This window comes from Leptodactylus fuscus, chromosome 2, assembly GCF_031893055.1.
Source record: "Leptodactylus fuscus isolate aLepFus1 chromosome 2, aLepFus1.hap2, whole genome shotgun sequence".
Lineage (NCBI taxonomy): Eukaryota > Metazoa > Chordata > Amphibia > Anura > Leptodactylidae > Leptodactylus > Leptodactylus fuscus.
The window spans coordinates 206093007-206109536 of NC_134266.1; the positions used below are offsets into that span (position 1 = coordinate 206093007).

At 39.2% G+C, this 16530-nt stretch overlaps 1 protein-coding gene across 1 annotated transcript in view; it reads left to right on the forward strand.

Annotated features, from left to right (window-relative positions):
* Positions 1 to 16530, forward strand: part of DIAPH3 (diaphanous related formin 3) — a 458292-nt gene that overhangs the window by 138764 nt on the left and 302998 nt on the right. The window contains exons 6-7 of the mRNA XM_075265434.1: positions 8455 to 8529; positions 14702 to 14771. Coding sequence (XP_075121535.1) covers positions 8455 to 8529; positions 14702 to 14771 — 145 coding nt within the window. The remainder of the gene's footprint in view (positions 1 to 8454; positions 8530 to 14701; positions 14772 to 16530) is intronic.

Below are 16530 nucleotides of genomic sequence, written 5' to 3' on the forward strand. Positions count from 1 at the left end.
TTGATGGTCGCCGAACATGGACAGCCCGCTCTCAAATGATCTGAAAACAAAGATTGTTCAACATAGTTGTTCAGGGGAAGGATACAAAACGTTGTCTCAGAGATTTAACCTGTCAGTTTCCACTGTGAGGAACATAGTAAGGAAATGGAAGACCACAGGGACAGTTCTTGTTAAGCCCAGAAGTGGCAGGCCAAGAAAAATATCATAAAGGCAGAGAAGAAGAATGGTGAGAACAGTCAAGGACAATCCACAGACCACCTCCAAAGAGCTGCAGCATCATCTTGCTGCAGATGGTGTCACTGTGCATCGGTAACAATACAGCGCACTTTGCACAAGGAGAAGCTGTATGGGAGATTGATGAGAAAGAAGCCATTTCTGCACGTACGCCACAAATAGAGTTGCCTGAGGTATGCAAAAGCACATTTGGAGAAGCCAACTTCAAAGATTGAGTTGTTTGGTTGTAAAAAAGGCGTTATGCATGGCGTCCAAAAAGAAACAGCATTCCAAGAAAAACACTTGCTACCCACTGTAAAATTTGGTGGAGGTTCCATCATGCTTTGGGGCTGTGTGGCTAATGCCGGCACCGGGAATCTTGTTAAAGTTGAGGGTCGCATGGATTCCACTCAGTATTAGCAGATTCTTGAGAATAATGTTCAAGAATCAATGACGAAGTTGAAGTTACGCCGGGGATGGATATTTCAGCAAGACAATGATCCAAAACACCGCTCCAAATCCTCAGGCATTCATGCAGAGGAACAATTACAATGTTCTGGAATGGCCATCCCAGTCCCCAGACCTGAATATCATTGAACATCTGTGGGATGATTTGAAGCGGGCTGTCCATGCTCGGCGACCATCTAACTTAACTGAACTTGAATTGTTTGTCCAAAATACCTTTATCCAGGATCCAGGAACTGATTAAAAGCTACAGGAAGCGACTAGAGGCTGTTATCTTTGCAAAAGGAGGATCTACTAAATATTAATGTCACTTTTCTGTTGAGGTGCCCATACTTTTGCACCGGTCAAATTTTGGTTTAATGCATATTGCACATTTTCTGTTAGTATAATAAACCTCATTTCAATCCTGAAATATTACTGTGTCCATCAGTTATTAGATATATCAAACTGAAATGGCTGTTGCAAATACCAAAATATTTAGAACTAAAAATGATTAAGATTAATAGGGGTGCCCAAACTTTTTCATAGGACTGTATGTGTTTTAGATTGGTGGTGCCTAAAAACCCATTATGTGCTGGGATTTTCATGCTTCTGTGTTGTTTGAAGATCCATGCGCTGTGACCTAGGGTGTAGCACATCTGGCATGTTGGTTGCTTGGCGGTCTGGCGCCTTTCTTTAAGATCCAGCTTGTTGATATTGTTTCATAAGTCTTCATCTTAAGGTGGAATTGATAGCTCTTCAGATTTAAATAACAGCAGTTTGTCTGCTAAGATTGTCAAGAAGTGGGAAGCATAAATTTGAGATTCTGTGCATATATTGAGCACCCTTTGGGATAATGGCTCAAGCTGCTGGAGGAAAAAAAAAACAAATTAATTTAAGCTCAGTGTAGGTACCTAGCCTTTTCAGACAAATTGAATTGAGGTAAAGGCCTCTTTGCTGCACCTTGAAATTCACACTGACATACATGCTTGAATTTGATTATGAGATGCTTGAAGGCATACAGCTTGTTGATTATTAAAGTACGGAAACAGAATGGCAATACGCAAAGATGTGATTTCCCAAAGTGTGTGTGTTTTCTACTATAATCTAGACTTGCCATTTACATCTCCAACATCTGTATGCAAGTTGATTTTTTACTTTTAATGAATCTATCTAGTGACATTTATCATTGCTGGATAAATGGCTTCAGTTATAAAGTGTCATCTTTATTCTAAGAATGATGTAAGCTGGAAACAAAGTGTTTAACTTTTATTTGTTCATATGCCTTATTTTTATAGAAAAACTATGTTATGTCTAGATATTAAGCTATTCTGCTTGATGCTACTAATACTTTCATCCCTTTCTGCCCTGGGATATTAAGTAAATGAAGGACTACAGTCAATCAGTGTTAAATGCATAAATCAATAGTACGAATAAATATAAGAAGATTTTTCATATATCTGAAATATTATAATCTCTTATGGATATATCTTAGAAAAATGTTTTTCTCCCCAGGCTCCGTTCCTACTTTCCCACATCCACTTCCTTAAATTGCTCATTCCTTCCATATTTACTGTCGAATCCTTACAAATGTCCTGCTGCAGATAATGTTAGGTTTTCTAGCTCACCCCAAGCTATATTCACTTGAAAACTGATCAGCATTTCTCCATAATGCTGCTGTTCCTCTGTATATAGGATACAGTGGCAGTGACACCTCTTTCTGCTAGTCTTCACCTTCCAGCTCAGGAAAAATGGAGAATTGGAGAAGGAGCTTACAGGGGGGAAAATGAAGAATACTTTTCATGTATACAGTATTATGGTTAGAAATGACTGGCAAACTTTAAAGGGGGTGCCAGAGTTATTTGCTTATTTTTTTAAATTGATGTCCAAACCATAAGATAAGACATCAGTTTTAGGTTGGCGGGGGTTCGATTGTCAGAACCTCTACAGATCAGCTGCATTTGTTTGAGAGTGTGAGCTGCAGTGCTCACTTACTGTACTTTTAATAGAAGTGCTTTTGAATATTGCAGCCTGATGTCCTTTGGTCACATGGCCAGTCTGATGCTCAGTCACTATTCAAAGTATGGTGCTATGTTGGGTAGGTAAGGAAGAGGCCAAAGCAGTCAATATTATAGTCCTGGACAACTCCTTTAAATTCTCCCACTGTCTTCAGTAGGTTTGCTAAATAAGGGAGCCTTCACACGGAGTAAACGCGTGTGTATTTTTGCAAAATATACGTGTGAAAATAAGACTCCTATTGACTTCAATGACATTTTACAGGCGTATTTTTACACGTGTAAAAAATATCATTGAAGTCAATGTGGGTCTTATTTTTACACATGTATTTTGCAAAAACACACTTGCTTTTACTCCGTGTGAAGGCTCCCTAAGTCCTAACCACTCCATGCAAACCAATTATGCTATTTTAAATGAAATACGGCCCTGCTGTATATGTTTCACAGGGGATAGTCTTTTTTTTGTACCGCTTTGTCCTAGCTACTTCCATCGGAAGGCTAACAGCAGTAACAAAATCTATAATAGCTAGTGACTTTTGTTAATACGACAGTGAGTTTCCACAATAGTGTCACAATGTGAAGGTGACACCAATGTACTGAAGTGACTATTGCTAAGCAATAACTGGAACATATTCAAGCTTCTGTATGCTTAGAAAATGATGGATATGAAAAAAATCATTCATTCGGGAGTCTCATGACCTCTAATGAATTACAGGTATAATAAATTTCACTTTTAATTTCTTTTTTCACCCATTTATATTTCTAATGTTTGTGTCCTATCCAAACTAATAAGCATGAAGTGCTTCTTCTATGGAACAAACCTATTGTTGAATCATTGACATAGACATGTGATGGGTCCACAAAAAAATACATTTAATAACATTAAAAAGTGTTTCGTTGCTATGCCAAGGAAATCTATTTGCAGTCACAAAGACTTACATTTGCCCTTCTCTTAAGGGATTCAGTGCTTTTAGTGCCCTTTGCATTGCTTACTTTCCGGTTCTGTATTGTGGAAGGGTATTCATCCCAGTTTTATTATAGTGCTTGCTGGATTTATAGGGTGGAGATTATTTTGTTCGATGAAAAATTTCAGAATCTTCTGTGAGGTTATCGGTAAACTCTACAGTGGAAGGTTGACATTCCAAAATTATTATTTTAATATGTGAGAAATATTTTGATTGCTTAATTTATGAAACTGTTAAGGGCATGGCCACAACTAGTGATCCCCTAAACTGTTGCTGAACTAGCAGAAAACATTCTTTGTAAGAGTCCCCTTGAGGTTCAAACCCTCATTATCTATTTCTGTATTGCAGACAAAGAGGCCTCATGTACCTAAATTATTTGGTGCCAATTTCAAGATGTATGCAATGCTTGTGCTGCTATTTTACATGTAAACTTGCACTTTATTGTATAGTTTTAACAAATATTTGATACTGATTTAAGCTTTTTGTAATTTTAAGGTGAGCGTACTGTACCACTGAAGCTGGAAGAGGCTAGATAGAATATCCCTCCGACTTTGGACATTCTAGTCAGGGGAGAAGGCTATCTTCCTGTCTCCTAGGACTAGAGGTGAAATCTGTAACCTAGGGTGTGTAGTCCAGTGTTTCCCAAACTCTCCAGACTTAGGGAACCCCTAGTTAATAACACTGGGGAAGAGACATTTCGTTATCTTAAATCTGTGACTTGTTTTCAACCAACTTTTGGCCTCTAGATCCAAAAACAACCTCAGTTTTTGTCTATCATGTCAACTTTTTAAGCTACAGGATACCCTCAAAAGTCATAGAAATTGTGCATATAAAGGAGAATAAAGTAAACTTACCAAATATTCTGTTTACAAAGAATAATTTTATTCATACAAAGGCTATAATAGTTACTGCAAGTTAAATTGTGTTCATACAAATAGTTGTTTTTTTTTAAATCAAACAATAATTACATATTAAGGTACAAATTTTTGCTTAAAGTTTTTTTCTGGAGTTGTTTGAAACTCAACTCAAAAAAACAAAACAAAAATGAAACTCAACAGAAATTAATTGTTCTCCAGTGTAATTTTAACAAAAAAAAAAAAGTTGCAGTTTTGATGCAATTGTAGCAGCATCACAACTGCACCTTGTGCAAAGTTACACCATCCTATGCTTTCCACCCAACATATACAAAAAATTTAGCTTTTACTATCACCAAGCTTCCTTAGTTGGCCCACATATTATCCTGCTCCCAGTGGCCCAACACAGTGCATGATGTTCCCTTGTGACCCTCAGACACATAATAATGCTCCCCAGTGGCCCCCAAGGCAAGTAATAAATCTAATATGTCCTCTGTGAACCACAAGCAAGTAATAGTTTCACCCAGGGTCCCCAGGCAAGTTATAATGTTCTCCAGTGGTTCCCTGACAACTACAATTTCCCCCCAATGGCTCCTAGACATCTAATAATGCTTACCAGTGAAACCCCCCCCCCCAACACCTAAAAATGCTCTCCATTGGCCCCCAGGTAAGTAAGATTGTCCCCTGTTGGCCTCCAGATGAGAAATAATGTACACACAGTGGCCCCTAGACAGTTCCCTAATTGGCCACCCGGCAACTAATAATGTCTCCCTACCAACCCCCAGGCAACTAATAATGTCCCCCTACTAGCCCCCAGACAACCAATATTGCCCCCCCACACACACACACGTACACACACTGGCCCGCAGGCAAATAGTAATTTCCCTCCAACTGTAGTTGTTCCATTTAAATACAAAAACACCCTTATTCTTGGCCCATTCACCGCTCTCTCTATTCTCCTAGTTGGATATTGCTGATGTAGTCAGACTTCTCCCAGTCTGGTACCTAGAAATCAGCTTTAGTGTCCTTAAAGGGGCTCTATCAGCAAAATCATGCTGATAGAGCCCCACATATGCGTGAATAGCCTTTAAAAAGCTACAGCTAGGCAATTGCAGATATTTTTACCAAAGTTGAAGAGAATTAGAGTGCACACTTTTGATAAAGAGTGACTACTGGGATTCGAGAAACTCTAGCTGAACCAGGTAGAATCATCTCTGAGCTCTTGCTCAAGCCTACTTAAATTCTTTTCTTTTGCCAATTGTTCCAGCTCCTTATTTGAAACTACTGCTACTATAAAAAAAACAAAAAAACAAACACCCCCCCCCCCCAATAAAATTGACCTACTGGACCGTTTACAGCTGTCTCCTGAGTCTTAAAGGGATTCTATAATTAAAACTGCATTTTTTTTCTCACTAACGTAGGAATAGCCTTAAGAAAGGTTATTCTTCTCTTACTTTCTGATGTTTTCTCCTCGCTGCCATTCCGTAGATATCCTGATTTTCTTCAGTATGCAAATGAGTTTTCTCGCAGCACTGGGGGTGTCCCCAGCACTCAAACAGCATTAGGGGGTACCCAGTTCTGCGAGAGAACTCTCAAGCGATAGCCTCTTCTTCCTCTGGAACGCCTTCTCGGCAAAGTGTTCTTCGGATGGCTTCTTCTGGTTTTAAATGGGACGCATGCGCAGTCGGCTCTGCCATGCCTGCGGCCATTTTCTTGTGGCCGCTTACACGAGCGTACTGCGTAAGTTCAGGTTAACTGTGCTACATATACAGTATATGTATATCTAGATGTACAGTGATCTGGAATAAGTGGCATTTTACAAATAATAATAATAATAATAATAATAATAATAATAATAGGGAATGTAGATTGTGAGCCTTATATGGGACAGTATCTATCTGTAACAGCACTGCATTATATGATGGCGCTGTATAAGTAAGCTGAATAAATATTAAAAGTTTTAAGCAACTTTGAAAATGTGTTGTGGATATCATGAATGTCTGTATTGTTACTGGTGGCCTTTAGGACCTGCAGTGCATAGTGTGAATACTAGCACCATGGACAGCAGCTTTCCAACTGGGGAAAGCTAACAATCTCAAACTGAAGGAGAAATGTGTGCGAGCAGTATGAATGAAGCAGCAAGTACAATAGTATAGTGTCTTATGTTCATGGTTATACAGTCCATATTCATTGCTTACCTTCAGTGGCAAACAGTGAATAGGTGCATGAAAAGATTTCCATGTTTAATTACTTTAAAGGGATCCTATCATTTAAGCATATTTTTTTCTCCCTACCACGTCGGAATAGCCTTAAGAAAGGCTATTCTTTTCCTACCTTTAGAAGTCTTCTCCAGGCCGCTGTTCGCTTGAAATACCGGTTTTTCGCCGGTATGCAAATGAGTTCTCTTGCAGCACTGGGGGCGGGCCCCAGCGCTCAAACAGCATTGCGGGGCGTCCCCAATGCTACCAGAGAACTCTCCAGCACCACCTCCATCTTTGTCAGGAACGTCGTCTTCCTGTGTCTCCTTCCGTCTCAGGCTTTGAAACTTGTTAGGCCTCTGGCAGAGCCATCTGTGCATGCCCACAAGCCACAATACAATGAAAATTTTTCTTGTGGCCGCGGGCATGCACAGTAATTTACAGTCCTCTTTTCCTGTTTCTTTCCTGTTTTTTTTTTTTTTTTTTTTTTTTTAGATGTTATTAGTATATCAGCCATTGAACCTGTATGCACTGGTTGCTCAGGACCGGGAGGGGATTGAGATAAAAAAAAGAAAAACTGTGTGTATCAGATTGCAAAGAGATGGTGGAGATGGGAATAGGTCCAGTTTAAAGTGGTATTCAGAACTTACTATTTTGCTTCAAGTGGCCTAAGGGATGTTAAATTTACTTTTCAACATCTACAGAAAGAAGCCTGAAGGTTTTTCAGTGTTACCACAATATAAGAAGGATTGTGCATGCCTGGATTGTTAGAATGCAGTAGTTTGTGCACATTCATTCTGATACGTCATGTGTTTAAGAATTACTGATGGTTGAGCTGTACATCTGTAAGACGGATAATAGTTACCAACTTTGATGCCTGGTTCACATCACGTTCAGTTTTACGTTCCGAGAGTCCACTTGGTGACCCCCGAACGGAATACTGAACGCATTAAAAAGTGGTGAGGAATGAAAACGCACAGAGCCCATAAACTATAATAGGGGGTCCGTGTGTTTCCGTGCGGTGTCCACATCAATCATGTGGGGAGAAAAGTAGTTGAAGTACTTTCCTCTCTGCATGATTTGTATAGACACTGCACGGAAAACACATACACCCCATTATAGTCTATGGGGTCCATGTGCTTTCATTGCACACCGCTTTTTAATGCATTCAGTATTCATTTCAGGAGGTCCCCAAGTGGACTCTTGGAACAGAATACTGAACGTAGATGTGAACTGGGCTCTGTCTTCAAAATAAAGTGATGAATTTTATAGTATACAATTTTTTTAAACTATATAATACGATGTATGGTTTGTTACATAATTACTTTCACCGGAATTCAATCACTGGCTTTTACATGAATTCGAGATGCTTTGCTGCTTCGGTCTGACCATAGCAATGAGCTATTTATGAAGCCAGAGTCAAAGGTGTTAAAACAGAGGAGTTGGAGTCCGTGCTCAGTGTTGCTCATGTTTAGTGGAACAGAATTTGCTTCTTGATTCCCATTTGCATAATGGCTTTCTATATTTTATGTGCCATTATAGAAGTTTCTGCATCTTTTATTTTTTTCTATAAACTTAGGCCAATAAACAAAATGCTTGATAAAACTTTGTGAAGTGTTATTACTAAAGTATAAGTGGAGTTACAATTCCTTAGCGCCCTTGTATTTTCGAGGGTATGTTTCTTTCTACAAAGTAAATGTGACCTTTGTGTAATTCTGTTTTATGTTAGTTGTATATTTATGTTGTATTTTTTTTTCTCTTTCAGTTGGGTTGAAAGCTTTGGTCATGATGGCCTTGGTTTGCTTTTAGATATCCTAGAAAGGATGGTGGATGGAAAAAGGTAATGTATTTTCCCACTTGTTTTTAATAATAATTGTATGTCTAAAAAGGTTTTACCTAATACCAACATGGACAGCGGTTTTAGCATTTATTTTATATTATTCCTGAACAAGATGAAAAGATACGTGACCTCAGTTTTCTTTATTTCTTATAAAGTAATAACCATATGATTCACTAGTTAAAATAAGTTAAACTGAATAAGAATTTTACATATCACCCTCTTGTTTAAATATTAAGCTGGAATAGGAATTCTTTACTATTCATTAGAATTTCTTACTTTTAAATAATTACACTGACCCTATAATGGCATTAAAGGACTTTCCCTGTCCAATCTCTGGCACCCTTGTTGATCAGCTGTTTGAAGGGGCCAAGCCTAGTTATTGCAGCTCAGTCTCATTCAAGAACTGTACACAGCCAATATAAAATGCATGCGTCTGTCTCTCCTTCCGGAGCACAAAGGCCCCATCCAGCAGCTGATCAGTGGGGTGTCTGCATAGGTAATAAATATTAGTCTCCAATAACATCCTTTTTAATGATAGCGTTAAAATTCAAGTGAATCTGGTGACATTCAATTAAACGGATTCCAAATTTGTAAATATTGGTAGGATATTCATCAATGCTCAGCTATATTCACATCACATCATTGTCACCTACTTGGCAGATCTGTTTACAGGGTGCACTGAAAATGATAATATAAGGACATATGTTTTACATAAAATTCAATGTTAAAAATCAATTGATGGTGTTTTCATTTTGCAAACAGAATAGCATTGTGTACAGTACTACACATTGTGCCTGTTTTTTTTTAATTTTTTTCTCTAACAGCAGTGGTTGCTGTGAATTTTTATTTTAGGCTAAAGCTCCACGTTGTGAAAATGCAGTTTTTTTTGTTGCAGATTTTGTTGCTTTTTTTTTTTTTTTTTTTTTTTTTTTTTTTTGAGCCAAAGCTAGGAGTGGATTGAGCAGAAGTGAGAAGTATAAGAACTTCCTATATATTTCACATTTGTTTTGTAGCCATTCTTGGCTTTGGCTCAAAAAAAAAAAAAAAAAAAAAGTAACAAAATCCACAAGAAAAAAAAAAACTGCTTTTCTGCAACAGGGGCCTTAGCCTCAGACAGTTAAATTGAGGCATTATCTTTATTTATTTATTTTTTTTACATTTGCAGTTATATCATAGGTAAGACTCTCTTACTGTTTCAGTAGATTCTTAAGTTAGGACTGTTTTATTTTCTATCCTTTGCACCATTTCCGTAAAAATCCAGTTTTGCTCTTTTTGTTACAGACTTATTGTACACTTCTCCATTTCTCGTCTGCCCCGCATTTAGCCTTCCTCTATGGCCTGATGTTCTAGTACTACTTTTTCTTTAGAAACATCATTTTGAACTTTTTCCCGGTCCCCAGATGTATTTAAGTTTCTGTTTTGTTTCTTTTGTCTTCTCTTCCCAGTGCTGTATAGCACAGAATAGTACGTGAAGTAAAACTATTTAGTAGAAATATTCTTTTCTTCAATATTTCTGGATAATGGATTTGAAACACCCCTGCCAAGATTTATGTATGTCAATTCTGTGCCCTGGACCATTTAGAAGCATCACCAATTGTTTTAAGTTCACTCTTCAGAAAATGTAATCAACTCTATTCTGCTTTATTATAATTTTCTTCTTCTCAGCCTTATTAAATGAGTCCCTTAGTGGCCAATTTCATTGAATTTGGCTGAAAATTGCAATATACTTGAATAATCCCCTAATTCTCCGATATATTCCTTAAAGCTCTCAGTTGGTAGAATCCTGTGTGAATTCTTACAACAGAGATTTGTTCGATGGAAGAATATAAAATAAGCTTCTCATCTCAGCGAGCAGACTTCATGGTTTTAACTGCCAAGATTTCTGTTTATGGTGCGCTGGTCAGCTTTACTGTAAAATTGGGTATGCTTTCTTTTTATCCACCCCGCTTTTGTATGCGTGGAGCATGTAGAAAGAGTTATCATTATAGGTATGGTATACATTTATTCCGTGGTTTTTTGGCCTTTCACGTAGCTCTGTGACATGGCTACATGGTTGTAATTTTGTTTCAGCACGTTTCTAGATGTCGCACAAGTGCCTAGTGGCCTAATGTAGTACTAAGTGAGTTTTAGAAAGAAACACTATCCATACAGTATATAGTATCGCCATGTGTTTCACATTTTGTAGACTGCTTGAGAGCTTGTATAATAAAACCAATGTGGGCATACACAGTCCAGTCACATTAATGTGATCACCTGTCAAAATACAGAATAACCACCTTTCGCAGAGCGGACCGCTTCGAGACATGCAGGAAGAGAGGGGATGTTGTGATGATGATGTTGAGCCATGCCGACTCCAGTGACGTGGCCAGCTGTGCTAGGTTATGCAGTTGAGCAGTTATGGCGCGAACAACCCGATCGAGGTGGTCCCACCGATTCTCGATTGGGTTCAAGTCCTGGGAATTTGCGGGCCAAGGGAGTATGATAAACTCATCCTGGTGCTCCTTGAACCACGCACATACACTGCGAGCTTTATGGCACGTCGCATTGTCCTGCTGGTAGATGCCATCATCCTGAGGAAAAACAATTCGCATGTAGGGGTGAATATGGTCCGCAAGGATAGATGCATACTTGTGTTGACCCATCGTGCCATCCACAATGATGAGTGCACCCAGATGACTGATGACACGTGCCTTCTGTGATTGGTTATTTAACGTTGATGTCAAAAGTAGGTGGTGGTCACATTAATATGACTGGACTGTGTATTTCTGGATGAAAATTGGTCCTTTGTAAAGTTGTATAAAAAAATCTTAGGAGAGACTTAAAGAACTTAATCTGTATAGTCTCGAAGGACGGAAAAGTGGGAACATGATTGAAACCTTTTGCATATGTTATAGGTGTAAACACAAGATCAAGAGGGCACAGTCTGAAATTAGTTGGGTGGGAGATTCTAACACCAATGTTCTGGAATATTATTTCATAGAAAGAATAGGTGAGGCTGGAAATCCAGCAGATGAAATTGTAAAATTTTCAGTAGGCAAATTTAAGCATGTCTGGGATAAATACAAGTCTGTCCTAAGATAAAAAGGAAATTACTAGAGATGAGTGAACACTAAAATGTTCGAGGTTCGAAATCCGATTCGAACAGCCGCTCACTGTTTGAGTGTTCGAACGGGTTTCGAACCCCATTATAGTTTATGGGGAACATATACTCATTAAGGGGGAAACCCAAATCCGTCTCAGGAGGGTCACCAAGTCCACTATGACACCCCAGGAAATGATGCCAACACCCTGAAATGACACTGGGACAGCAGGGGAAGCATGTCTGGGGGCATAAAAGTCACTTTATTTCATGGAAATCCCTGTCAGCTTGCGATTTTCGCAAGCTAACTTTTTCCCATAGGAATGCATTGGACAGCACTGATTGGCCAGAGTACGGAATTCGACCAATCAGCGCTGGCTCTGCTGGAGGAGGTGGAGTCTAAGATCGCTCCACACCAGTCTCCATTCAGGTCCGACCTTAGACTCCGCCTCCTCCGGCAGAGCCAGCGCTGATTGGCCGAAGGCTGGCCAATGCATTCCTATGGGTATGCAGAGACTCAGCAATGTTGAACCAGTTCTGCTCAACTACACCGTGTGCCGGTCAGCCTGTGCGAGCTCGGCACACACTCAGCTCTGCATCACCGCTGGCATTGGCCAGCTTTGATTGGCCAGTATACAGAATCAGTATACAGAATCAGCAGAACCCTTGTGCACCGGCGTAGTTGAGCTAAGCACACACATTCAACTCTACTTCATCACGCCAATAGAATGCATTGGCCAACGCTGATTGGCCAGAGTACGGAATTCGACCAATCAGCGCTGGCTCTGCTGGAGGAGGCGGAGTCTAAGGTCGGACCTGAATGGAGACTGGTGTAGAGCGATCTTAGACTCCGCCTCCTCCAGCAGAGCCAGCGCTGATTGGTCGAGTTCCGTACTCTGGCCAATCAGCGCTGTCCAATGCATTCCTATGGGAAAAAGTTTATCTCACAAAAATCACAATTACACACCTGATAGAGCCCCAAAAAGTAATTTTTGATAACATTCCTACCTAAATAAAGGTTATCCCTAGCTATCCCTGCCTGTACAGCTATCCCTGTCTCATAGTCACAAAGTTCACATTCTCATATGACCCGGATTTGAAATCCACTATTCGTCTAAAATGGAGGTCACCTGATTTCGGCAGCCAATTACTTTTTCCGATTTTTTTCGATGCCCCCGTTGTCGTAGTTCCTGTCCCACCTCCCCTGCGCTGTTATTGGTGCAAAAAAAGCGCCAGGGAAGGTGGGAGGGGAATCTAATTTTTTTGGAGTTTGCCACGTGATGTTCGATTCGAATCGAACACATCGAACAGCCTGATATCCAATCGAACATGTGTTCGATAGAACACTGTTCGCTCATCTCTAGAAATTACCTAAGGACGGACTAGATGGACATGCTATCCGTCTTCTATGTTTTTAGGTTTCTATTTGAACAATAATCAAAAATTATTCATGCTCCTGCCCCACAACTCTGTGCACTGTTATAAAAGAGACAATAGCTCCTGACTAATATGTAGGCTTTAAAATGTTGTGAAAGCCGAGGCTTTAAAGAGTAACTTTTGCTTCAAATGTTATTTCATGGTGTTAATAAAAGAGGAAAGTGAGATTTTTCTAAAAATCAATGGATTTTCTTTTTTTCACTGAGAGTCACACTCAGTTCACTCATAAAAAAAAAAAAAAAAAAAAAAAAAAAATCCTTGTTCAGAACTGAGCTGAAGGTGGATTGTCAACTCATTGAGGGATCAGGTAACAGCTGCTACCTATAGATGTATATGGAGAGGGGGTTTAGAGGGAGCAGAGGAAGAGAGGCGCAGGTACTGCTGTTGTATCTACTAAGTGTTCTATCTCACCGCAGAGCTGGATTCACAGCTTCACTGCTTCTTATTTATGTGTAATATAATTTGCCCTACTCCTGTATATGTGAGAGAGAGCAAGGTCTCCTTCTTCTGTGTGCATTGCATATAACATATAGCAGCTAGTCTTTACCTGCTATAGTGTTATGTGCAGGGAAGACTGACAATTAGAGATGAAGCCTGCAGAGAAAACAACACAAACAGTGATGTACCTGCTAGATAGTTAAACCTAAAAAATCCAACTGTTGGGCCCTTGGCCAATATAAAGAGACTGTGATCCAAAGTCAATAAAACTGTAGTGCTTCTGAGTAAACACGGATTCATTTACCTTTATTAAGACTGACTCAGATAGCTGAGCAGAGGGCCCAAACAGTACAATAGAAGTGAATAGAGCAATGGTCAACCATGTTCTCTACCACTATATTCACACAGGGGACTTAAGGAAATGGAGATCACAGTGAGCGGTGGTTTGGTGACAAATGGGGCTACATTCTTTAATCATTATCTTCCTCCATTTATTTTCTTCTACTCTGACATACCTGCTGTGAAAAGTGGTGCATGATGCTCTTCTGCTTTATGTTTAAAAGATGTGCTGCAGCAGCTAGGTCTGAGTACTGAATGTGTACTCAACATGAAGCATAACCTTATTAAAAAAAAAAAAAAAAAAAAAAAGGAGGGGGGGGGGCTACTGTGGGTGTAAATGGCTGCTTTACATAAAGATCTCCGTTCACTGCTCGAGCAGGTCTTGCTGTAGTGTGTGCTTCGCTGACTGCGCTACTATTCAACCTCTTCAAAGACTTGTTCTGCTGGAGCTCAGGTGTTTATTACAAGGAAACTTTTCTGCGTCTTCCTGGAAGTATTCCTGTAATAGTCATATCATTTACAGTACAGATACAATATCTTCTATGAAAGCAGCATTCTCCCTGGCCAAGTTAGGCAGTATATGGGTTCCATGGTGGTGGTATATTATTATTTAATGTTATTATTGTTTAATAAAATGATGACTACAATATTGACTTGGCAAACTTGTGCTGGTTTATTATCACTTAAGGTAATGAGGATCACATTCTTCATGAGAACAAACATTCATACTTGTTTAAAGTGCGATTTTGTTCTGGGCCATAAAATTTTAATAATCCTTGACAAATATTTATTAGGGTAATTATTTTCTGGCTCATAAATGTTCCCCTTCCCATTCAATATTTCTTTTAATTGGGTGCTAATCTTTTAAATCTAATTCAGACACGAAAAAATTGAGAAACGGATTCAACACAAAGTCATCCAGTGCCTGAAGGCATTTATGAACAACAAGGTAATTTTTCTACTGTAATAGTCGTATAATTGTATGTTTTCTAAATTATTTTGTAGACTTTAGGGCATATTTATCTATACTGACAGATATAAGGCTGGATCACAAGGGCGTAAACTTTAATCTATCACTATGGTGTATATGGTCTAATAACTTTGAAGTCCCAAGAAGAAAAGTGGCACTATCACTTAGCATAGGAAGAGTCAAAAAACCCTATATGATTTGAACATCACCACTTATATGTAAGGTCACATATACATCCTCCAGGTGGTGCTCAACAACCCCCAAGAAAACAGACGATGCAGCATCTAATATTGATGCTGCATGGTCTAATAACTTTGTGCATGTTGTAAGACTTGCTATACACTTTTTATACACTATCTCTTTATATGTCACTCTATTGCTGGCGTACTATACAACAAAAAATGGTGTGTGGACACTTGTATTCATGATACATGGTACCACTCCTCTTAAGTCCTTTTTTGTAGACTGTATTTAGATGCATAATAGTTTTGCCACACATCTATATCATAAATGTTTGGACGTAAACAATATGGTGGTTAGCCAGTATGAGGTGGAAATAGTGTGATGTGCTGACCAAACGAGCCAGTTCCTCCAAAGAGGCTTCATGTTGCATTTATATTATAAATATTTTATGGACAACAGCTCTAGTTGGGTATTCACATGATGGGTAGTATGGCAAGTCACTTGGAAAACTCATCATTTACTGATCAAGTCAACTGTTGGTAGCCCCCACACAATGAAGTAGGAGTGTTGCAGCTCTGTGCACAATGGAATGCCACAAGCATAGATGGGCACAGAATAAATCAAAGGGACCTTGATCCAGGGATGTACAAAAATTTTATAGGGTGCCATTGCAAAACTTTTCCAGTGATATAGATATGTATTTCTTTGTGAGTAAGGTAGCTCGGTAGAAGCAGTGGTGTGAACCCAAACAGTCAAGACATGGACACAAATTATGCAACAAACTGGTTTATTTAGGAAAAATCAGGAAAATAAACCTTGACTTCAGGTACAAAATGAGCAAAACTAAATACAAAATACAAAAAATAAAAAACCTGCTCATCTGAGCAACTAACTAAACAGAACTGATAACCTAATTATATGGGTGGTTTACTTCCAGCCACACAAACAAAACAAATATTGTCTCACTGGACTCAGGGTTACAAGACAGAACCACACACCTCCTTTTACCTCATGGCACTGCACTGGAATGCAAGAGCTGCAGTCTTTTTCTGGCCCAGTAATGAGCCCAGGATCTACATCTGGGCTGAGGCCTACTCCAGATCCGCCCTGGACCACACATAAAACAAAACAAACTGCACACCCCACTGTTGTTTTATAAGTATATGGCTGCTAGCACTCAGTCTGAATACCATTTTTTCCAGTGTATTTACACCAGAAAACTGATGTTGATTATACAGTTATTAAAATCCTGCTTCCCTTTATGTGGTAATTGTTAAACTGACTACCTGCAGTCACCACTAGGAGGAGCTCAGTACTGTTCTTGGCCATTAATACAGATAACATTGAATTCAACAGAAGCTGTAGAAGTCTTTGTACTGGATACGGCTGCTTGTAATAAAATATACAGTTTTTTTTTTTATTTTTTTATTTATGTTGGGCAGCAGGACCCCTTTTGTCACACTGTCCCTAAACCATGGTAGGTTTGTCTCAGCCGTGACCTCTTTGTTTTCATGATCGGCAGAGCCAGAGGTTAGATATCTACCAAGGATATTAT